The sequence below is a fragment of the Tupaia chinensis genome, unplaced genomic scaffold (genome assembly GCF_000334495.1).
Source record: "Tupaia chinensis unplaced genomic scaffold, TupChi_1.0 Scaffold000443_1, whole genome shotgun sequence".
Taxonomy (NCBI): Eukaryota; Metazoa; Chordata; class Mammalia; order Scandentia; family Tupaiidae; genus Tupaia; species Tupaia belangeri.
Window position 1 is genome coordinate 682,743 of NW_006159948.1, and position 25,190 is coordinate 707,932.

At 40.1% G+C, this 25,190-nt stretch overlaps 2 protein-coding genes across 2 annotated transcripts in view; one reads left to right on the forward strand and one right to left on the reverse strand.

The window, feature by feature from the left end:
* The window catches only part of SCAF4 (SR-related CTD associated factor 4), a gene marked incomplete at its 5' end in the record, with an annotated part of 79,141 nt that extends 63,984 nt beyond the window's left edge, over nucleotides 1–15,157 (forward strand). The window contains 5 exon segments of the mRNA XM_027774493.1: nucleotides 1,363–1,479; nucleotides 3,507–3,613; nucleotides 4,078–4,141; nucleotides 13,578–13,955; nucleotides 13,958–15,157. Coding sequence (XP_027630294.1) covers nucleotides 1,363–1,479; nucleotides 3,507–3,613; nucleotides 4,078–4,141; nucleotides 13,578–13,955; nucleotides 13,958–14,521 — 1,230 coding nt within the window.
* Nucleotides 15,158–17,067: 1,910 nt separating this feature from the next.
* SOD1 (superoxide dismutase 1) overlaps nucleotides 17,068–25,190 on the reverse strand; it is an 8,306-nt gene continuing 183 nt past the window's right edge. Inside the window, exons 2-5 of the mRNA XM_006155261.3 lie at nucleotides 20,928–21,021; nucleotides 19,291–19,360; nucleotides 18,397–18,514; nucleotides 17,068–17,283 (exon numbers count right to left, since the gene is read on the reverse strand). Coding sequence (XP_006155323.1) covers nucleotides 17,176–17,283; nucleotides 18,397–18,514; nucleotides 19,291–19,360; nucleotides 20,928–21,021 — 390 coding nt within the window. The 3' untranslated portion in view covers nucleotides 17,068–17,175. The remainder of the gene's footprint in view (nucleotides 17,284–18,396; nucleotides 18,515–19,290; nucleotides 19,361–20,927; nucleotides 21,022–25,190) is intronic.

A 25,190-nucleotide genomic window follows, 5' to 3' on the forward strand; every position in this document is an offset into this window, starting at 1 on the left:
ACTGTTTTTTTTTTTTTTTTTTTTTTTTAATCTAGTAATTTTTCACATATAAATTAGAACACTTAAGTGCCAATCTACTAGTAATGCACCAACTAGTCACTAATATTGGAAACCTGAAGAAAATTCTAGGAAATAGAGTTTTAAAAAAATACTAATTACGGGTCAGCAGAGGGCATAATGATTATGCTGGACTCCCATATGGCCGACTACGGTTCAAATCCAGGACCCGGTGGTTTGAAACTCCCACCAGGCATGTGTGCATGCATGTCCAAGATCCTGGAAGAAGGATGGAGGAGAGAGGAGGACTGTGGTGTGGCCACCCCACCCCCACCCCCTGTGATTTCTCTTTCCTTCTCACTGGCAAATGCATACGCCCTAAGGCAGAAACTTCTTAAAACAAAAAAACCTTAATCATATACATCTTGTTTTTTAAAGTTTTTGCTATAGGGAGCAGCAGTTGGCATAATGGCTATGTCACTGGACTCTTATGTAGTCAACCAGTTTGAGTCCTGGACCGGCACTCTGCAGCTTAAACTGAGTACATGTGCGTGCATGCCCAAGATCCCCAGAGGAGAATGGAGGAGAAGGGATTGTGGCATGGCCATCCGCCCTTGGGGGTGATTTCTCAACATTCTGTCTCTCTTTCTTGGCAAGCACCTCCCCCTCCCCCCCCCCCCCTTTTTTTTTTTTTTTTTTTTTGCTCATGTGTTCACTGGAGGGTGGTGAGGAATGGAGGATATTCCATCCTATAGTCCCTTCTCCGTTTTCCTCTTGGGATTTTTGGGCACATGTACACACACACACCTGGCCTGTTTTTCAAGCTGCCAGGTCCGGGACTTAAACCACACAGTTGGCCATGTGACATACAGTGCCTTAGTCATCACACTACCTGACTAGTCCAATACCTGTGTTTTTAGAACAATTTTTGCATTTTGAATTTTTTTCTTATTTTTGGCTTTACTCTTTGATTACTTTAAATTCTAAGCTAGAGAGAATACTAGATATTTTATTTATTAAGCCTGTTGGCTTTATCCTGTAAAAGTATTATTTTAAAGCTCTAAAATATTTGAATTAAGATTCTACAAAGATAGTGTTATGGCATTCCACTAGTGTTACAGAGTTGAAATGGTTTTTATATACACATTACAGTGCTTTCAGTGTAGTATCTAACATTGTTTGGTGGAAAATTAAATTAATGATCCACTGTGAGCATTTACCTTGAATGAATTTATGAATTTATGGGTGAATGTGCTGTATTTTCCTAGAAGGTGAAGCACTTCAAACAAAACATGGAAAAAGTCGTGATCAGAAACCTCAAAGTGCTTAGCACATTATTTCCGTGTCTTCCTGGGCCACTTCTAGGTTGTTGTAGAAGGCCAGCCTAAAGAGTATCTTAAATTTAAGTCTCTTGGACTAATGAAGAAGGTGGGAGGGGCAGAACCTTTTGGCTCTAGTTTGGTTTTCTGTGAAGAAATTCAGGTAAGATTTTGTTTTTGTTTTCCAGCTGACATTCAAAATAAAAAGGCATATAATCTCATTTCCTTATAGAAGGTTAACTGTATTTCAGTCTTAATGACTTTAGTAGTGAAATTCTTAACTTTAAGTCATAGCTATTATACGGTGCCAGTTATAATAAAATATGTAGCAATTCGTATAGAGACATATTCTGAAAAGCAAATACAAATGCTCTCTAGGGAAATACACTATACAGAGTCTACCATACATTATTTTACCCAAAAAAGTCCTTTTGAAAGATAATCAGTCTCTGATTCCATTTGTAATGACATATTCCATGTATTAGATGGTATATAAAAATACTTTAAAAGTGATAAAATAGGAACTAGCAGATGGCATGGTGGTTAAGGTGCTGGATTCCCACGTGGCTGACTGCCATTCAAATCCTAGAACTGGCAGCTTGGAAATCACAACAAATAAATAAGTAAAAGAATGCTAAAATATATGTTAAAAATGAACAAGACACATCTCAGTATACCTGAATTGTATATTATGAAAAGAAGTTTCCCTTAAAGATTTCTTGCTAACATTCTGTTTGACTTCTTAATATAGTCTTACTGTATAATGCTGTCTCAAATGTATTTTCTCTTTCTTTGTAAATCAGCTTTCCGAGCACAGTGTCTACCTTAAGAGTCCCCTGGGAATATTTTCAGAATAAATATGCCTAGTTGTTATTTGGTGAATTTAGGCAAAGGAAATGTATGTGTCTGTTACATCAGTATTCCAAGGTCTGAAATCAAAAAGGGAAAACACTTTCGCTGATTTAAAGAATACATATTATATGAGGCTACTTCAAAAAGTTTGTGGCATGGTGGTTAAGAGACTGAATCCCACTGGCCAACTGCACAATTGTGGACCCAGCTGTTTGAAAAACATGCCGGGTGCTTGTGTGTATAAGCTGCTTGTTCCCAGAGGAGAATGGAGAAAGGATTGCAGTGTAGCCGTTACCTCTGGATTGTAATTTCTCACCTTCCCTCTTTCCATCTCTCAGTGTCTCTCCCCTGTATGTGCACACTCCCTATAGTAAGCTTTTTTTTTTAAGTATGTGATAAAGTGGAATTGAAATGAGTTTAATTTTAGTGCAAAAAATGTTGAGATACATTTATTTTGTAATATGTATTTTCCATGAGCTTTTTGAAAACCCCTTGTACATGTGACCTTGTGTTTTGGTGGAAGAGATAAGAGTTGTAATGTATGTTTTGATCTTGTGGGAAATTTTTATTTAAGATTCATGCAAAATTCTATGCTGACATTCATTATTTTGGGATTTATTCAAAAAACATAGAGCTGTAATTAGAAACAGAAATTAGATTGAAAGAAAAATGGAGTCTTTTATGAAGTTCAGGTCCTCCTAGATTTGTATTGTCCTGGAGGAGAGACCTGGACCTGGTAGCCTCTGCTCCTATTCCTGAGAGGGTCTTCTTCTTGATAAGTTTGATCATCACCTCTGCAACCAATCAAACATTTGGTATATATCCAGTACCAGTGTGTGCCAAGCAGTCTTTTAGGCACTGTGAGATTCGAATGAACAGAACAAAACCTGTCCTGGAGTTTATATTCTAGTAGAGACTTTGGTATTAAGTTAACTAGTAATTTAAAGTGGTGATGTTCTGATGAAGAGAATAAACCAGAGCATGATTGGGAATTTGAAGATGTTACATGGGATGTGCTGCTTTAAATCGGATACCAGGAAAGGCATCTGAGGGGAGGTAACATGGAGAGAACACTCTGAGTAGAGAGTAAACTATGCAAATCAGAGGAAAGGCATTTCAGGTCAAGGGAAAACCAAAGGAAGGCGACCTGATTGAGAGAGGTGGGAACTTGGCCTATTTGAGAGACCACCAGGGAAGGGTGGCTAGAGCAGGGCGAACAAAGAGAATAGAGTGACGGGATACATTCAGAGAAGGTCACCAAAGGTCCAGGGTATGAGTGGAGTGGGAAGTGATGCAGGATTTAAAACAGTGTCATGATCTGGTCTGTGTTTTCTAAAGGGTTATAGTGACTGTCCTGTAGGAGACAGGCCGTATGTAGAAGTTCATAAGACTGGAAAGGGGAGACCAGCTTGGATGCTGTTTATAGCAGATCTCACATTGGGTTGGTACAGTGTAGTTGCTAAGGGGCTATAAGCTGGATATATTTTGAAGCTAGAGCTTTCAGAATTGTCTTATTGCTTAAATGTGGAATGTGAGAGGAGTCAAGGATGACTTCAATTGTTTACCTGAGAAAGTGATAGAATGTTATCGCCATCCTTAAAATGCAGAAATCTGTAGGAGTGGGTTTGGGAGATTTTTAACTTTGGTTCCCAAGCACATATATCAAGTGAACAACTGGATAAAGTCTAGAGATATCAATTCTGGTGTCATTAGCAGATAAAAATAATGGTTAAAGTCATGGGAAACTCTAGGATAATCTAGAGAGAAAGAGTAAATAATAGTGAGAGGGCCAAGCCCAAGAATTCTTCAGTTTTATGCAATTGAGAATATGATACTGAGAGAGCTAAGGCACATGTACTTCTAAGTGCCAAGAATTCTTCTAAGTAGATTGTATGTATTTGTCATTTAGGCTTTGCATCCCACATGAGCTTGTCCCCATTTTAGATGGGGAAACAGAAGCATTTGGAGATGAAGTAACTTTTCCTGGGTCACGCAGCTACAAATGACTGAGCTAGAATTCAACATAGCCTTCCTTATTCCAGTGAGAGCTCATGCTTCAGCCACTGACCTATTCTCTTCTGTCTAGCAGGGAATACTGAGGTGCAGCCAGTGGGCTAGGATACCGAATAGAAGGAATATTCTGGAAGCTAGGTAAAGAGAATTCCTAGGAGGGAAGGATATTGATAAGATCAAGAAAGCACTGAGACTTGCTAACTAGATTTAGCAAAATGAAGGCACCTGGTGACCTTGAGGAAAATGGTTTCATTGGAATGATGGGTTCAAAAACTAATAGTCAAGAGAGAATGGAATTTGGGGAAAAAATGATACAGTAAGGATTTTGAACATCTCTGAAGAGATTTGCTACAAGAGTACTTTAAAAAGTTTACAGAAAAATGGAATTAAAGTGCGAGTTTATTTTGGTACCCAAAAAAACTGAAATCTTTGCATAGTTTTTTATAATACACATTTTCCATGAACTTTTAGAACATTCCCCACACTCCTTATAATAGAGGAACAGTAACATGGGTGATGAGTGATAGGAGATGCAAGGTGAAGGAATTTACTATTTATGTATGGACAAAACTACAACATACTGGAATATCCAGTAGAGGGGAAATTTTTGGTGCAAGGAAGGGAATATATGCTTGGTTGAGACATAGTTGAGAAGGGCTGGATTCATAAAGGGCTTATTCGCCTTGGGAACACAGAGGATCATAGACAGATGGGAGTAATACAGAAACTGATGAAGGCAGATTGGTTGGTTGGTGGTAGATGGTAGATGAACAAACCTTTTCCTAAAGGCCTTAAAAAAAGGTTCAAGTAGGATAAATAAAATATATTCATATAATGGAATATTTCTTGGTAATATAAAGTATTTACACATGCTACAACATGGATGAATCTTGAAAAGATCTATGAAGTGAAAGAAGCGACAAAGGACTGCATATTGTATGATTTCATTTATATGAAGTTTTGAGAATAGACAGGTCCGTAGAGACGGAAAATGTGGTTGCCTGGGGTGGAGAGGGTGAGGGGAAGGTGTGTGGAGGCAATGGCAAGTAATGTCTAATGGATGTGGGGCTTCTTTCTGGGGTTGTGAAAATGTTCTAAAGCAGATTGAGGTGGTTGCCCATTTCTGTAAATTACTGAAAATAATTATTGAGTACTGATTTTTCCTCACTTCATGTGAGTGATGTACAAACTGTGTGAATGTTATCTTAAATAAGGTTGCTGTGAAACAAAAGGAGCTAAGAGTAGACAGAAGAGAAAGAAATATGAACATGTGAAATAGATGAAAGAAATCAGCGAATTGACAAGGAAAATGTAAGATTGCTGGCAAGAATTAAGGGTGTGCTTGTGATTATAGTTGTAAAAATGTACATGAGAGCAGTCAGCATTCCAGGGGATGGGGTGGCCCTCAGCCTTGTTCAGGTCATAGTACATGGAAGAATTACACATGAAACCAAAGTTGGGGTGTTTCCAGAGAACCACGGATTCCAATGCAGGTAAGGAGGAAACTTAAAAACATGAAGAGCATTGCGGACATGAGGTTGGTGCTATTGAAGATTATTTGGGGAAGGGAGTTCCAAAGAGGAATGACCTGGAAAGAGAGGGGGACGGGTGGGGGGAGGAAGGGGTGTCAAAAAGTAGAGTACTTAAAATTGAGAATTTGGAAGTAATTAAGTTATCTTGGTGACACAATGACCTCGTAGGCAGTAACTGTGGTTAGATGGAAGATGAGGTCATTAGCCCAGAGGAGGCAGGGAAACTGACTCCTTGCCTTCTTAGATGTTTCCTCTGCTTTTCCTTTCTCTGCCCTCTACCCTCAGCTTTTTCACATAGTGAATCTCTGCTTTTATGTAAAGATCCACTTAAATTTCACATTCTCTATGAAATCATCCAACTAAGTGATGAAGTTGATCACACCTATAGTATTTAAAATAGACCCTTCCTAGTTTGCATTTTACCCTGTTTCCTTGACAACGTTAACTCTGGTTGTTGGCCTAAAGCTGCCCTACTTATGTACAACAGTCTCCTGAGATTTCAAGGTTCACATGAGATTCTAATCATCAGATAAATATTTCCCCCGTCTCCACTCTCTTGGTAGCCCTTTAATGTATTCATTCTTTATTTCACACAGTACCAAATGTCTTTGCTGTAGATTACAGTGGTGTTTCCCTTTTTTTTAAATTGTGAAACAACTGGACTTTGGATCATTGTAGGAAATAGCCAGTTTTGTTTGGTTGGTTATTTTGAGTCAAACTCAGTGTTTTTCATATATTTCTCAAATTTGACCCAGACATTTGGAGCTGTAACTTTTTTGATCTGCTCTTGAAACCTTACAGTAGGTACCAGCAGAAGGCATAATGGTTGCATTGCTGGACTCCTACATGGCCAACCACAATTTGAGTCCTGGACCCAGAGGCTTGATATACAACAGGTGCATGTGTGTGCATGCCCATGATCCCAGGAGGATAATGAAGGAGAAGGGATTGTGGCATGGCCATCCTCTGTGGGGAATAATTTCTCATTTTGTCTTTTTCACTACAACAAATACACTCTATAGGAAAAGCCTGTCTTTAAAAAAAAAAAAAAAAGCCTTAGAATAATAGAAATTTCTAAGTCTTCAGCCACGGTTCAGTGGCACAGGTATAGCATGCTGAACTGAAGTGCTAGAAGCCATGCAACCAACCATGGGTTTGGATCCCCATGTCACCTTGAAAAGATGCTGAGCTCTTGCCTAAGAGCTTGAGTTGAGGTGCTGGGGAAAGAGGGTTGTGGTATGATGAGACCCTGTAAGGGTGCCTGTGTTTATCTGTCTCTAAATCACATGCTCATGAATTAACTTGAAACAAATTTCCAAGTCTTCTATCAATGTGATGTTATCCCATATCTGAGCTCTTCTCTTTTTTTGTTTTATCCCCATTCTCAGTACATTATCACCAAGACTCTGGGCATGCCCTTAATCATCTTTTAAGCATATTTCCACCCAGGTTCACCCATACCCCACTGCTTCTCAGTGCTATCCTGTGAAATTTGTCTGTCTTCAGAAGTTGCTTTTCTTTCTAAATTCCTAATTTTGCATGACACTTCCATCCACTCATTAACAACAGATTTGTGTTTGTTCACCTCTGAAACTGTCAGCCCGCCTCACCAAATGTCTTCAGTCTGTTCCTCATCTGTAGCACCTCTTTCAACTCGTTCTCATCACTGTTTGCTAGATCCTTGATAAAAGAGCCTCACTGTCCACTATTGTCTGCCTCCTTGTAAACAAGCATGGGATCAGATCTCTTGGTGGTTCCCCCATGATCGAAAGTCTTGGTTCTTATGGCATAGAAAACCTCCAAATTGCCCTGTCCCACCTCGCCGGCCTCATAATTTTTTTTTTTTTTGGAGAGCTTTTTGCTATAGGGCGTGTGCGTTCACCAGAAAGAGACAGAGAGACAGAAAGTGAGAAATCACCCCCCAGGGGGGATGGTCATGCTGCAATCCCTTCTCCATTCTCCTCTCGGGATCTTGGGCACGCACACACACGTGCCTGGCTTGAGTTTAAGCCACCAGGTCTGGGACTCGAACCTGAGTAAACCACATGGGAGTCCAGCAGCATAGCCATTACGCCAACTGCTGGTCCCTTCTCTCTCCAGTCTCATAATTTCATCTAGATTTTATTCTCTGTAGTTTTCAGTGAATGTAATCATGCAGTTCTCTGAACCTTGCCTTTTCGGAAGCTGCTATTCTGGAAGTGTTCTTAACACTCATACTGGCCTTCGTGTATTCTGTTTGTGCTTTACCATTATGTCACCATACCAGCAAGACTTTGTGTCTCCGGTAGCAGTTGGAATTATGTTTCTCCTAGACTAGTCCCCTTTGAAGGAAAAGACTTTCATTTCTGTCCCCAGCCCATTTAAATGAGTTAATAATGTAAAACTCAAATATTCAATACATGTGTGAATAAATTTTTTAAAAATTTATAACCCTAACTTTTCATGATATTTACACATCATCTTCCAGATAATGAATAATTGCTTTGGATGCCCCTCTCCCCCGCTTTATTTAAGTTTATCTTACTCATGTTATTGCATGTGTGAGAGAGGGAAGGCATACCCTTCACAGGGTCTCATCATGTTACAGTTCCCTTCCCCCAGCCCTCCAGCTTGTCAGGATCTTGGACACATGTGCATGCACCCAGGCAGTGTGTTCAAACCCACAATTGGTCATGTGGCTTCCAGCACTACTGTCCGATAAACTGCTGCCTGCATCACCAAAGCTGGGCCACTTTGATTCCCATTTCAACTAGATAGCACACTATGTATTCTGCTGGCATATAAATAATGCCTAATAAAGATTTTCTAATAAAGTTTAAGTAGCATGCCTACCAAAGGCTTCTGCCACCTGATATGTTTGTAATTATATATATAACTTCTGTTATGAAAACAGTACATGTTCACTGCAAAATGAGAAAACTACAATTTTTAAAATTAATAATGTACTTTTGAGGTCTTAAGGCCATTTTGGGTTCTTACAGTATCAGGAAAGTCCAAAAATTTTGTTGGTCCATAAACCTTGAAATCCAGTTTGACTCTCTTTCTACAAAGGAAGGAAGGAATTTGAATGTAAAATTTCAAATGCAAACATCCACATGTATGGAATAGATGAATTGGGCAGTTTTTTTCCTTTATGAAAAGTACGCTTTGGTGGACCAGCAAATGGCATGATGGTTAGGTAACTGCACTCCATAGTTGACTGAGATTTGAGTCCTGTACTCGGTGGTTTAAAACTCATGCCGGGCACATGTGCATGCATGCCCAAGACCCCAAGAGGAGAATGGAGAAAAGATTACGATGTGGCCATTCCTCCCCGGGGATGATTTCTCCCTTTCTTTCTCTCTGTCTCCCCCAGCAAGAACATGCACCCTATAACAAAAGTCTCTCTAAAAAAGAAAAAAAAGATACATGCATTTGGGACTACCTGGTGACCTAGTGGTTAAGGCACTGAACTCCCACATGACCAACTGGTTCAAATCCTGTACCCGGCAGCTTGAAATTCAACACCAGGTGTATGTCCGTGCAAGCCCAAAATCCTAAGAGGAGAATGGAGGAAGGATTGCAGTGTGGCCATCTCTCCATGGGAGGAGGATGATTTCTTTCTTCCTTTCCAACAAGTGCACACACCCTATAGCAAAAAAACCTCTTATGCTTTAGGGCCAGCCAAGGTAGCATGGTGGTTAGGGTGCTGGAGTTTCACATGGCTGATCAAGATTCAAGTCCTGGACCCAGTGGCTTGAAAATCACTCCGACCAAGTGTGCATGTGTGCCCAAAATCCCAAAAGAGAAAGGAAAAGGGATTGCAGCATGGCCATTCCCTTGGAGGGATGTCTCTGGTGATTGCATGCACGGTCAAAAAACCTTAAAAGAAAAATATGCTTTAGGGTCAGCCAAAGTGGTATGGTGGTTAAGGCAGCTAGATCCCACATGGCCAACTTTGTGGTTCAAGTTTTAGACCTGGTGGCTTTAAAAATGGGCTGGATACCTGTGCATGTGTGCCACAAATTCCAAAATGAAAATAGAGGAGAAAGGATTGTGCGTGGTTATCCTCCCTGGGATAGAGGATGCTTTCTCACTTTCTGTACCCCTTTCTGCCTCTTTCCAAGTAAGTGAATGTACCCTATAGCAAACTAAGAAAAAAAAATATACACACATATACATGCATGCATGCTTCATAGAAGTTTTAAGTATATGATTAGTGTAAAATACCTTATGCAATCAATCTGTATACATCTGCAAATGTGTGCTTTGAAGGACTTGAGAGGTGGTCCTAGAGCTTGAAGTTAACATTTTATAAAGAATCATTGCCCATTGTGTCTTTTGTACAAGGTTGGGTCTTTTGTATCCTTTGGCCACTATCAGTTTGGTCACTGAAGCCAAGTCAGCATGGAGAAGTCAGGAATAGGACTTTGCCAGTGCCCTGAAGTGTCACTTTCCTTTTGAAGACTCTTGGGAACTTCCTATTCTTGTTACAGTAAGGCATTTTTAAACCTTTTTCTTGTAGTGTTTTAAAATTCAGTATTGGGAACCAACAGTTAGCGTAATGGCTATGTCGCTGGACTCCCACGTAGTCGACCGCGGTTCGTGTCCCGGACCCGGTGGCTTAAAACTCACGTCAGGCGCGTGTGCGTGCGTGCCCAAGATCCCGAGAGGAGAATGGAGGAGAAGGGATTGCGGCGTGACCATCCCCCCTGGGGGGTGATTTCTTGCTTTCTGTCTCTATGTCTCTGTCTGTCTGGCGAGCGCACGCGCCCTACAGTGAAAATCTCTCCAAAAAAAAAAAAATCAGTATTGACCCTGTAAGCCTGGGGGCAGGCCGTTTTTTGCTTTATAGAAGTATAAACATTGGTGGGCCAGCAGATGGAGTGGTGGTTAAAGGTGCTGGATTCCCACATGGCCAACCATGGTTCAGGTCCTGAACCTGGCGACTTGCTTTCTTGCTTTCCCTTTGTCTCTCTCTGATCAAATTAAAAAATAACAACAAATGGAAATGAATAAATAAACCGTTTTTAAAAAGCATAAACATTGGTCATCTTAGTCTTTAAAAACAAAACTCTTTCCAATAAAAGCTGATGGGAAAGTAAAGTTTGATTTGTTATGATCCCTCTGTTAAAAGAGGCTGTACCTGAGTATGTACATTTTGAGATTTTTTTTTTTTTTTGGAGAGGTTTTTTGGCTATATGGCGCGTGCGCTCGCCAGACAGACAGAGAAATAGAGACAGAAAGCGAGAAATCACCCCCGGGGGGATGGTCACGCCGCAATCCCTTCTCCTCCATTCTCCTCTTGGGATCTTGGGCACGCACACACACGTGCCCAGCATGAATTCTAAGCCACCAGGTCTGGGACACGAACCGTGGTCGACTACGTGGGAATCCAGTGACATTGCCATTACGCTAACTGCTGGTTCCCCAAGATTTTTTTTTTTTTTTTGCTATAGAGAGACAGAAAGCAAGAAACCAACACCCAGGAGGGTTGCCACACCACAATTCCTTCTCCTCTACTTTCCTCTCAGGATTTTGCATACCCTGAATTTCAAGTCATTGTGTTGAATTTCAAGTCACTGTGTCCAGGACTCGGACTTAGGTTGACCGTGTGGGAGTCCAATGCCTTAACCACTATGCCACCTGCTGGCCCCCGTTTTACTTTTTTTTTTTTTTTAAGGTGCACAGATGTTAGGAAAAAGTGAGAGCAAGGACGAGCCTTAGATGCTTTTGTTGCCCTAGTGATGGATATTAACTCAGTAAATATTCAATAGATGGTGTGAGAAAAGGAGTCTGTGAAGGGCTGGAGTTGTCACCTCATTTATTCATTTCACAGTTTCTGGCTTTTTGTTGTGATAATTAGCATTTCTCAACTTTAGACCAAAGTGCTTAACTAAAAACTATGGTGAATAGATATTGTGGGAACAAGAGGGAATTAATTAAGGTCTTAATTATCAGAAATGAAAAATCTGCTTACAAAGTCAGATATTTAGTGTTAGGATGTTTATCGCCTTTCAAAATAGATATATAGGAAAATTACTGTAAACTGTGTGGTTATCCTAGCTCACTTCCATGTTTTATCCCAGATGATCTCAACAAATGACAGGTATTATTACCATGCCTAATTATTATTTTTTAAAGCATTATATGACTTCATTATGTTTTAATTTGCTATAGATCACATGCATTCATCAGAGACAAAGAATGAGAAAGCAAGCCACCAGGTTCTGGGACTCAAACCTCAGTTGGCCATGTTGGGGAGTTCAGTGCCTTGACCACCATGCTACCTGTTGCCCCACTCTGTGCCCATTTTATAAACCCGAAAACAGGCAGGCATATATCCAGAGTTGCTCCTGGGTAAGATTGTTTCACCAAATACACATGAGAGACTCTGAAAACTTTGTGGGGAAAGGGACTTAAAGTACAAGTTTATTTTGGTCCAAAATCTTTTTGAAATTCATGCATGCAGTTTTCTTCATCATGCACATTTCTCATGAACTTTTCGAAGACCTTGCATGTTTTTCTTTAAGCATTTAGATAAAGGTATTTCTTTTTTGGGGGTTGGGGAGAGGTTTTTGCTATAGGGTGCATGCCCTTGCTAGAAAGACAGAGATAGAGAGCGATAAATCACCCTCCAGGGGGGATGACCACGCCACAGTCTCTTCTCCATTCTCCTCTGGATCTTGGGCATGCACGCACATGCGCCCGGCGTTAGTCACCGGGTCCAGGACTTGAACCGTGGGCGACTACATGGGAGTTCAGTGACATAGCCATTACGCTAATTGCTGGTCCCTAGAAAGAGGTATTTCAAGAAAATACCCAAGCTGCTGAGTGTTCCTAGGTGAACTGGTGGGTATACATTTTCAATTCCACCCATGTGGTTAAGTCTGTGATACGATATTGGACCACATGTGAAGTAGAAATTCTTGTTTATCATACTACTATTACCAGAGTAACTCCTTTTGGTCAGAATATTTACAGAGAAATTGAGAGATTCTGAAGCCTTTCAGTTATGTAATAGTAAATCAAAACAGAAATCCTTTCTACTTTCTGGTGTGATCACAAATCGGTTGTTGAACTTGTAAGACTCTTACACCAAAATGATCAAACTTTCATGTCAACAGGGAAACAAAGCAAATAAGTCACTGTTAACCCTTGACAGCACCAACTTTATGACTCTTAAGACCTTTCGAAGAATGAATGGAAGGTGAATGGCCAAAAATTCAGCATTATTCAGCAGTCATATTGACCTAACAAGTACATACTGTGCTTTATTTGAAAAGGAATTGAATATAAATTTGACATTTGTGTATGGATCTTTGTTTTGTAAACAGTGCTTTAATGATAACTTGCATAATTGCATAAAGTATACAGTATGGAATCTGGATTAGTGATTACCTCATTTGTTTCTAGTAATAGGTTGTATTAATACTTAGAATGTGAAGTTTTATAAGAGTACGTCTGAAATATTCAGATGGCTTAGTTATTGATAGCAAATACAGTCCATCTCAGTAGCACTTAGCATATTGTATTTTTCAAATGGTTTAAGTATTGGGAATATGAAAACAGCTTCTAATGAAGACTGGATACAGAAGATTTTGTCATACTTTTTTCAAAAACTACTATGTCACAGTTTTCTTTCCCAGGTTATTTTGGCCTCTGCCTACCATATATTAGACACTTCAAAAATGAGTCTTTAAGATTGATTGCCTTGTTTTTGGGTCCTCATTGGGTTTGTGACAGGCAAATTAGTAAATTGTCCAAGACTTGGAGATTCTGCATTGAATTTCATTTTGGTTTAAGGAGTCAGTTTCCACAGAAAACACTTAAAATAGAATGCCATTTTCTATGCTATTTACTTTCCTTTCATTGTTCAGAATAGGTTGATGGTTGTAACAAACAGCCCCAAGTACCAGGGCTGAACATACTGTATTTTTTTAAGGCAAGGTCCAGCATCACTATTAACCAGATGGGACTATTGGGTGCATTTCTTTATGAACATTTACAGCGGTTTCCTTTGATGCCGCCCCGTCCCATGCCACCGCACATGATGCACAGAGGGCCACCACCAGGACCAGGGGGCTTTGCAATGCCCCCACCTCATGGAATGAAAGGTCCCTTTCCACCACATGGCCCTTTCGTTAGGCCTGGTGGGATGCCAGGGCTTGGGGGCCCAGGGCCAGGCCCAGGGGGTCCTGAAGATAGAGATGGAAGGCAGCAACAGCCACAGCAGCAGCAGCAGCAGCAGCAGCAGCAGCAACACCACGACCACAGCCACAGCAGCAGCCACCATCACAACAGCCACCACCAAGTCAGCAGCCACAGCAGTATAGAAATGATAACAGGCAGCAGTTCAATTCAGGTAGAGACCAAGAAAGGTTTGGAAGAAGATCTTTCGGAAATAGGGTGGAAAATGACCGGGAACGGTATGGGAGTCGTAATGATGATAGAGATAATAGTAATCGTGAAAGGAGAGAGTGGGGAAGAAGGAGTCCTGACCGGGACAGGCACAGAGACTTGGAAGAGAGAAATAGACGCTCTAGTGGGCATCGAGACAGAGAGAGAGATTCTAGAGATAGAGAGTCTCGTAGGGAGAAGGAAGAAAACCGAGGAAAGGAAAAACCTGAGGTGACAGACAGGGCAGGTGGTAACAAAACCACTGAACCTCCCATTAGCCAAGTGGGAAATGTAGACACTGTTTCAGAACTTGATAAGGGGGAGACTGAGTCTGCAGTCGTAAAACCTTCTGAAGAGTTGCCTGCTGAGGCTACCTCATCCGTTGAACCTGAGAAGGATTCTGGCCCAGCAGCAGAGGCTCCTCGTTAGAGACTGGAATTTATCAAAATGTGACAGTGACACTTCCCGGCGTGTAGAGCTTGAGGTGTACAGATGCTGTATTATATCTGCTCCCGCTAGATCACAGCCCCACAGTAGTTGGTGGGGAATTGTAAGCAATTTGATTGCTTCCCTTCTATTTAAAAATAGCCACAAAATAACAAAAAATACTGAAGATATGAATAAATATTACCCTTTTTGCTGTAACTTTTTAAAAGTTTTGACTTTAAAAAGTTTACAAATCGTAATTAGAAGTGCTCTCTATTTTTTTTTTTTTAATTTAAGACAAGGTAAACGGTGAAAGCTCCTCAAAACAATAGGGATGTTTTTAATAAACTCTATTTTCGTAACAAACTTTAATGTGTGCTATTCTTCCTACACTGCATTACGGTGGAAAAGGATTGTTCACCATCAAAGTTTGAGTTGTCGATAACTGTACTAAAGTCTAAATTAGACTTATTTGATGGAAGTAGACATTTTATGTAGTTATTCTCACTTTCATTTGTAATACTTTTGATTTTTAGCATCTCAATCATAGGTAAAGGTTAGTGGTTTTAATGTTAATTGGGAAATTTGTTAGTGTTTGCAATCCAGTCAAGGTTTTTTTTTTTTTTTTCAGTTGGCTTTGTGGTAAATGTTGCCCTAATTGTAAAGAGAGGTTTTGCTGGGGGAGAAATTGGATCCCAGCATTACAAATTGTACTAAACTGTGATTGCCTGAGTATTACTTAGAAGGTTGGGTGTTTTTTTACCATCCCATTAAATTTTCCAGAGGGTAAAAGAAACAAAGGTTAGTATTTGCAACCCAAAAGCTTTTTGTCTTAACATGCTTACTTATTCCTGTAAACCTTGCCTTTTGCCTTTTTTTTTTTAACTCCCCTGTTGGGCAAAGGTAGACTAAACTTTTTGCCACACACAAACTGTTTTCTCTTTTGTCTAAAATTGTTGGATTAACTAGAAAGACAGTTGTAGGTTATAAGAATTATCACGAAGACATCCCATGCCAACTGTAGCCTGTATCTGAAGTACAGAAGAGCAGTTACATAAAACTGCTTCCCCAGTGCCAAGACCTGATGTTACATGATCCAATATGGCCTTGTTCTTTTTCCTCAAATAATTTTAAACATCCTTGTTTCAGGGTGCCTAGCATTTAACTTTGCCTTCATTCTCATGTGAAGCTGCTTTGTTACTTTAGTTTTTAAAAGTGTTCAGAAGCAAGATCTTTGTTTTGACGGAGAAAATGTATCTTGGGCAATGTTCTTGTAATTCCCGCCTTCAGAAAAAATTCCATTTCCTATCTGTGGATTCAAATTATAAAACTTTTCTTTATCCTAATTGAAACTAGCTCTGGGAAGAAATATACTTGACTATTCAGTCTAGTGGATTTACAGCTTGTATGTTCAATTGAAAAGTAACATATTGAGTCCACCCTATTTGCACATTAAAAAGTACTAACTGGTAGTGTGATTGTACTTGAGGCTTTAAAAGCAAGCCCCTGTATTTTGAGTTATCATACACATACAACAAACTAGTGAGAAACTGTTTTTATTCTCAACCTACCTAAAAAGTCATTTCAACCACTTAATGTGAGCATATCCTGTATCACAATTTTTAAAACTTTGAAATACTAAACTTGTTTCAATTTAGCCTTTTCTTTCCTAAGTTATTTTTTGTTTGGTAAAGAACACGATGCATTTGAATGAAAAGGATGGTAGCTTATTCTGTTTTTCTCTATCAGAAATACCTGTTTTCAGTCCAATAAGCAACTCAAGATAGTCACACATCAGGTTAACATTTCACTTAGCATGATCTCACAGGTTGTGTGTGTGGGTACATATGTACATACACACACTATATGTGTGGTGTGTGTGTGTATATATATATATATATATACACACACATATATATATATATAAATAAAATCAGGTTAAGTAATCTGGTTTCACTGGGTATGTAAATTATATAATATTTACACAGCCAGAACCCACAATCAAATATTGCTTTGGTTCCTGGTTCCATCTTTTAATGCTAGTGTACTACTTAAAAGGGCTAATTTGAAAGCAGACTGCCAGTCTCCTTTTTAAGTAGAATGTGTCCCACTCTGGCAGGTGGATAAATAATTCTTAGCTGAGGCTATTAACTTGCCTTTTACAAGGTCTCTAAAAATTATGAAAGGGCTCTTAAATCATAATCTATAGTTCTAAAAATAAAGTTATATCATTAGTCAAAATGCTATGTGACTAAGCAGGAAAATTTTTATGTATAGATGAGTGTTAGCTAGTTTAAAATTTGTCCACATATTTTAATGGCCCAAAGTTAAGTGCATGCCAGACATGTTTATTCACAGGCTTGAATGACAATTGAGGAAATTCAGACAACTAAGTTTAATATCCGTATGTAATTAAGTCTGGCAAAATACAGAGATCACTAAAACACATTTTAATTGAATGAGTTTTATAAAACTATACAAATCTTCCAAGTGATGATAAATAAGTTCTCATTACAGGTACTTAAAGCAGTTAAAAAAAAGTCACACAATTACGCTTTTAAGGTTACAGTGTTTAATGTTTATCAAGTTAAATTTCTACAGCTAGCAGGATAATAGATGAGTTTCTCGGACTCGAACCATCACGTCCTAGGGAATGTTTATTGGGCGATCCCAATTACACCACACGCCAAACGACTTCCAGCATTTCCTGTCTTTGTACTTTCTTCATTTCCACCTCTGCCCAAGTCATCTGCTTTTTCATGGACCTTTAAAACATTTTTTAAGAATATGTAACTGGGCTTTCAAGTAATTACCCATCTCTTCCCAATAATACCCAAAAAACTGAAGAACCATTTATTAGAAAATTACATATTAAAAGAATCCTATTAGTAGAGAAATCTACTTAATTTAGTAATTTAGAAACTAATACTCAAAACTTTCCCTTGGTGGTGCAGACATACTACCTTTAACCATTAAGTAAGTGTTACTATCTAGATGAAATACTAAAAACCTAAAATAACTACTGTTAAAGGCCACCTATGCTGTCTTACTCTTTCCTCCATGATAAATTACAGTAACCTTAGTTTCAGTCATTTGGGGGAAAACAAGAAAAGTGAAAGTGAACCTAAAACTCTAAATTTCATGCTTAAGTTACATATATATGTGTGTGTGTATATATGTAAAATCCTTAAAGATCTAAAACTAGCAACAGTATTTTAAAAAATTATTTTTCTGTTTCATGGCTATGATGGAAGGAAATTCTAAGGATAAAGGATTTCTGAAAGGAAGTAACTACAGCATGCTAACTACTTTCAGGGGTAGGCTAAAGAACTATATTGGGTTGTTGGAAAAGTCATAACACATTTTTGCACAGAAAAAATACATCATGACCTTTTCAACAGCTCGATACTTGGTGTTCTCCATGAACCAGACATGAATCTCCAGATTACCTTGGGACAACCATTTCTCACATGTTAAACAGTGATGATAACTTGCAGACATGAATGAGTATTCACACTGAATCCATCCCAGATTTCATTCTTACAACGTTCTGCTTAACTAAAGGGGACAATATAATCATGGCAAGAAAATCTGCCCATTTTAAAACTAAAGACTGCATTTGTTTCCCCAATTCATATCTAAGTATGATCAAATGTAATCTGCTTTTTACTGCACCCTAGCAGAACAATTTTATTAACTGACCTAATTTATCTTCAATGTAAGTACCCAGTAAAATAACTGCTTTTTCTATGTACTAAAACTAATTTAGATGGATCTTCAGAAACCAAGACTATCAATCATGCTATGAAATGATACATGTGAAAAGATAAGTTAGAAGAAATGTATGTTATGCATGTCTTCATTACAAGAAAACTTACCACCATTGTGCGGCCAATGATGGAATGAGCTCCTGAAAGTGAGATCACAACATCTTCAATAGACACATCTGCCACACCATCTTTGCCTGCAATCACATTGCCCAGGTCTCCAACATGCCTAAAAATGAAACAGCATCAGATGGATTAGAACTGACTTCCACTTAACTGCAGGGTAATTCAAGAGCTAAATTAGCAGTTGAGTTTAACACATAGAGGTGAGATAAAAGATATATACAGTATATTTCAATGAAGATCCACTTGTCCAAATCGACAGTTTTAGAAACAAATTTAAAAACAAGTACCTAGACACATTCTGGACAAAGCTCTTCAATCAAGGCTTCAGTATATGAAGTAATGCTCTGGGAAGAGTCATGGGGATGGGGGTTCACCTCTAATTTCAAATTACCAAAGGGTAAACTCAGTTACCGAGTTATACCTGTTATTGGCACAGGTAAGAAAGCTATGCCCCTGGTTCTCTGTTACAATAAACTAAAGACTTTCAGAAAGCATACACGTACGAATTGGAGTCTCAATGAGTTTTCAATATCATTTTTATCTATAGAAATTTCCTGTCTCATGATTTATTTTGCTAGTGGTTGACAGTACTGTTATTCATGACATTTCTTGTATTCTCTGGCACGTGTATTAGTTCTGTATTCAATAAACGCTACAAAACCAAATCATTTTAAGTGTCCCCCATTTGTCAACTCCTCAGCCCAGGAAGTAAGCTATTTCAGCCCTTGCAGAGGTGGGCTGCATGAGAGAGAATAATTCAAAATCAGCTGTGGGGGGAGACCACTCAGTTCTCCTAGCTTGCAATCTGCAAGCAGTATACCTTCTCAACCCCCAAAACCCAACACCTTTATTGTAAGGAGAGAGAATCTTGTTGCTCACCTCTCTTGATCACTTGGCCCACCATGTTTTTTGGATTCAGGATTAAAGTGAGGACCAGCACTGGTACAACCTATTAACAAAACAAAAAATACTACAGTTAAACTATGAATCAAAATCCCAAAACAAATTCTACAAGAAGCTGATCATTGCTAAAACCTCCCAACAAGAAAGCAGTGACCTGCCTCATGACTTCTGGAATAACAGGAAGCAACACCTTGGTATAAATACTGAACATGGAGTAGAGACAAGCTCTCACTACTGTCACCCTAGTAAATAAACACCCTTCTCTGGGTTTTGGCTTCTTCACTGCAAAGAGGGGTCAAGGCTTGATCTCCAACCATTCTTCTATTGTTAAAATCCCATGATCATGGTCCTAGTTTTTCAGGATGTTGCGTGCCTTAGCTACAAAAAAACCTATTTCCCTAGCAACACGCTGCCAAGCAGCTTTTCTGTCTGTGGCCTTTACCTGGTGCAAGCAGAATATTAAACAGTACCTGATGTCAAGGGGGCAGCATCCCAACTATATCCTACCTAAACCACACCTCTGCCCTAAGAGATGTCATTTACATGGAACACAACCAGGACAGTTCAGGAGCCACTTTCATGACATGGCTGGCTTTATTCAGCAGCCAATAGCAGGTTTCCACTGTTTACAGCATCTACCTCATAGAATTAAGCCATAGTATGATTACAAAAACAAAAACACCCTTCTGGGGACCAGCGGATAGCGAAATGGCTACGTTGCTGGACTCTCATGTAGTCTCCTGCGGTTCAAGTCCCAGACCTGGTGGCTTAAACTCATGCCGGGCATGTGTGCGTGCCCAAAATCCCGAGAGGAGAATGGAGAAGGGACTGCAGCATGGCTATGCCCCCAGGGGCGTGATTTCTCGCTGTCTGTCTTTCCGGCAAGCTCACACACCCCATAGCAAAAACCTCCCCCCGCCACCCCAAAAAGTGCTTCCTTTCCACACTTATGAGGTGACCATCAGTTTTGTGGCTAATGACCTTAAGATCAACCTTAGTAAAAATTTTTTATTTTGGACATAGGACACGTGTGCTAGCCAGAGAGAGAGAGACAGACAGCGAAAAATAAATCCCCATTCCCCCAAGGGTGACAGCCACACTGCAATTTCTTCTCTGGAGATTTTGGGCATGCATACACAAATGCCTGGTATGATTCTCAAGCCTCCAGATCCCATGACTCAAAGTGTGGTCAGCCATGTGGGAATCCAGTGCCTTAACCACTGTTGCTGGCCCCAACCTTAGTAGTCATTTTAACTTGATCTTTTAAAAATATATATTGAGGGGTTTTGTTTGTTTAAGTTTTTACCATAAGGCACATAAACTCACCAGAGACAAAGAGAAAGTACAAAATCACCCCCCCAGGAAGGATAGCCACATCTCAATCCCTTCTTCTCCTGGTACCTTGAGCATGCCTGCACATGCACCTAGCATGAGATTCAAGCCACTGAGTTCAGAACTTGAACCACAGTCAGCCATGTGGGAGTCCAGTCCTTAACCTCATGTGACCTGCTGGCCTTTCCTGAGGGTTTTTTAACATTTAGGGGTCACTCTACTCAGTTGTGCATCCTACTAAGTTAATTGGATATGGGTCAGTAAACCAGCCCAACACTCACCTTGTGTATTATCTCCGAACTGATGGACATGGAATCCATGCTGGCCTTCAGTCAATCCCATGATGCGTCCAGTTACCAAAACTGGACCATTCTCCTTTATTCAAAGAAAAGTACACAAAGTTTGAGAGAGCAGTGCTTTTGAACAAAGAAACCAATTGATTTACCTTTACCATTCACAGGAAAGTGAAAACAGCATGGACTTGAGGGTCAAAAAATCTGTCCAGGGCTCAACAGTGGAACAGTAGTAACACAACCAGGCCTACATGGGAAGGTCCTCGGTTCACATCCTGGGGACTCCCTCTACATGAGATGCATGCACCACACCCCATGATCTGGGCTGGCTGAGGCTAGAGGTGGACTGCAGGATGAAGACCCTGTCGGGGGTATGTATCTGTCAATGTCATTCTTAGAAGAAATAAACTTAAAAACAAAACCAAAACAAATCTTATCTCCAAATACCATGCCAGCCACTTTCTTAGCAGTAAAACTTCCAGCAAAATGCTTAACTCTAGGTCTGTGTCCCTATCAAAGGTTATCTTATTTTAATGCTCAGGCACCATGATTAAATAACAGCACCTACCTAAATGTCAGATTTATATACTTGCCAACATGTAATGACTACTTATTTCATAAACATGTTTTGGTAGGTTGTATCTGTATGCATGGTAAGTACATACCAAACATCTTAACCCCAAAAGTGTCACATCATACTCTCTTTAGCCCTTGCTTTTTCTTCATGCAGATATTCTCCTACACAGCATACAGACAGACTTGCCTAAAAAGGACACACTGGTATGTCCAAATGACTACCCCAGGACCCCTGCTCTCTACCTGCCACTCAGTGTTTATCAGGTTCTGTCATAGATATTTCTGATTCATATCCAGAAATTATCCCACCTCGCAGCTGCAAGAAAGGCTAGCTTAACCATAGGTACACTGTTTTCTGAAGCCTTTGTGCAGAATGAAATCTAGATAACTATTCAGCCTTAACAAAAAGCACATTAAAACACGAAAAAAAAATAATTTTAATTTTTAAAAAAGGTTTAAAAATTAAAAAGAAAAACAAAAGCCACTCAAAGTCATATCATCATACAGGCATGATAACAGTGCTGCATGGCTACTAAGGGAAATCAAGGAAGTTACTACAGGTTAACCACCACTTATCCAAAGAGAATGACTCCAGTTATTTTGGATTTTTTTCCAGATTTGGAAATATTTACATCAGGAAAAGTGATGGTGTTTTTCTATGCCAAAATAAGTCATGATTTTCCAATTACCCAATAAAATGAGGTATCTTGGAGATAAGACCCAAGTCTAAACAAGAAAATCATTTGTTTCATGTGTATATGACACATACATGGCTAAACACATAGCCTGAAAGTAATTTTATATAATATTTTGCTTTGGTTGTGACTTGTCTCGGGGCTGGAATTTTCTGCTTGTGGCATCATGCTGGCACTCAAAAAGCTTTACACTTTCACATTAGAAATGCTCACTCTTGGGCCAGCAGGTGGCATGGTATTTAATGCACTGGACTCCCACATGGCTCACTGCGTTTCAAGTCCCGGACCTGGAGGCTGGCTTTCTCCCTCTACCTCTCTGTCTTATTATTACTTGAATGAATAAATAAATTTAAATAAATAACTCTAAAAATTAAAAAAAAAAAAAGGAAATGTTCAACCTGTATTACAGCTACAAAGAGATCTTAGGAACAAAAAATATACATAGACTTCATGTGGTGTTTGTTTTTAAGCAGTTTGGTTTTCACTAGCCAGAGCTAACAGTTACAAGAGGTATGAGCAAAAAAAAAAAAAAAAGAACAAGAGGTATTAGCAATTACAATTTGACTTTCACCAAAAAGTAGCACTGCTCAAGGGAAGTATTCTGGCAAATGCCTTTTTCTTTTCTCTTTGAGAATAGACACTACGGTTCTTCTAAGTACAATCGTTAATTCTGGAATAACTCAAATGTCTCCCGAAACATATTATCCAGAGTGTAGACAAAATATGTTTTTCAAACCACCATTTAACAGATAGTGCAAATGGCACATACAAATAGTTCTTCAAAAATAAGCTGTTCCAGGCCGTGGCACGGTGGTTAAGGTGGAAGCAGGCACATGTACATGCATACCCAAAATTGTGAGAGGAGAATGGAAAAGAAACTGCTGCATGGTCATTCCATCATTGGCGTGCTCTCCCACTTTTTCTCTCTCACCAGCCAGCACATGTATCTATGCAAATTTTTAAAAATGTTAAAGTCTGTGAGGCAAAAAGGAATATAAACCACTCTGGCACCGCACTCTCCTGGGTTAATGAAGCAAAATCTCCAAATTTTTCAAAAGAAGCTAGGAAACTGGGACTTAAAGGTTTTTAAAATTGGTAACTAATCCAAAACTTCAAACACTGGATAGGCCAAAACACATACAGATTATGGCCAATTTATTACATTTGCCTTTCTGTACAGCTGTAATGTCTAATTATCCAAGGGTCTTTATCAACTACAAAGAACACCACTAAAATGAAGTCTGGAGCTTAACTATGCAAGCTAACCAGAGGAGGTAGAAAAGTGACCAGAACCTGGGTTCATGTATGAACTCACAGCTTGTGTTCACATTTCTCAGTGGGCAGAGGGACTGAGAAATCACAGGCTTCTTAGATTTCCTAGTATTGGTGCCTCATGTGGAAAGGAGAAAAGGGAGGCAAACCAATGTTTGGCAAATGCAACACAGCAAAATTACGTCAAATGCCAAAGCAAGATTTCCAGAAAATATGGGGGGGCGGGGCAATTAAAGAAAAGACTACTTGAGTGAGTGCACCTTCACATATATTCCAGACACTTACATAGCCCACTGTTCCTGTCCTCTGATTTCCTTAATCCCTTTAAAAAACAAAATCTCATTCATATACTAAGTATTCTCTCAGGACCTGCAGATGGCATAATGATTACTCACTGGACACCCACATACTCCACCGCAGTTCAAGTCCCAGACCCAGCTGCCTAAAACTCATGCACGCCCAAGTTCTCTGAATGGAGAAGGGTTACAATGAAGCCATCCGCCTCGGAGGATGATTTCTCCCTTTGTCTCTCCTGGGAATGCACAGGCCCTACTGCAAAAATTCTCTCTTTACTCTGAGTATTCAGCCAAATACAACAATGTTCCTGTTGGTAAGGTCCTGGAAAAAGCCTTACCATACGTACCTGCCTACCTAAACTGTTCTGCATTACTGACAATTATTTCTGAAACGACTTCAGTATGCTTTAGGAGATTTCTCCAGAAGTTTGTTTTTGTCCTGGCAGAGCAATTTTAAAGCCACTTTACAGAAAAGTAGTTGAAGGAATGCTTCAAGAATAGGAATTAGGTGCCAGTTTGATGTCATGGAAACTCCAGGTCTCCAAACGCCCAAATCCCAAACCGCACCCACTGTCCTCAAACAGCAGCAGCTCCCAAACTTAGGTGCACATTAAAAATCACTTCCAAATTTTTTTTTTAAATACCAATGCTCAGACTACACCACAACAGATTCTGACATAACTGGTCTGAGATTGGACTCCGATATTTGCATTTTTTTTAAAGGATCTCAAAATGAGTTTACTGTTTACCCGGAGTACAGAATCACTGCCACCCAAAAATCCTTAACTAGAGAGCCAAATAATCTGGCTTTTGGAGCTATGAAGGGCGGAAAAGACCTTTGTCCAAGGCCATCTGCTTTGCCCTTGCAGCCTGACCATGACCTAGAACAGAACCAGCAAACTTTCCTCTTACGTGCCATATACGGTCTCTGTTGCGTATTCTCGTTTTCCACAACTCTTTAAAAATATAAAACATTCTGAACTCTAAAGCTGTACAAGAAAAAAAACGGAGACCCTCCGACCTAAACCGAAGACCGAAAGGAAGCCCCAAGGGATAACGGATGCGACGCTACCAGGGCGTCCGGGCTGCGCTCGCATCCCCGGATCAGCTCAATCCGTCCTCAGGCTGCGCAAGGCGTGTTCCCAGGACCCTCAGGAGCAAGAAAGTGAGAGGGCTGGGAAAAGCCACGCCACTCCAGACGCCGTTCCACATGGTCCACAGGCCCGGGGCGGGCGGCCGAAGCCTGGGAGGCGGCCTGCCTCCCTCCTTCAATCCCAGGCGCGCCGCTGTTTGCATCCCCCGCCCAGGCCCAGGCCCAGCCCCAGCCCCGCAGCGGCCTCGCCACACTCCGGCCCGCCCGGTGACTCAGCACTTTGCGGTGCGCAGGCTACGGTACCAGGCGCCGCTTCGCC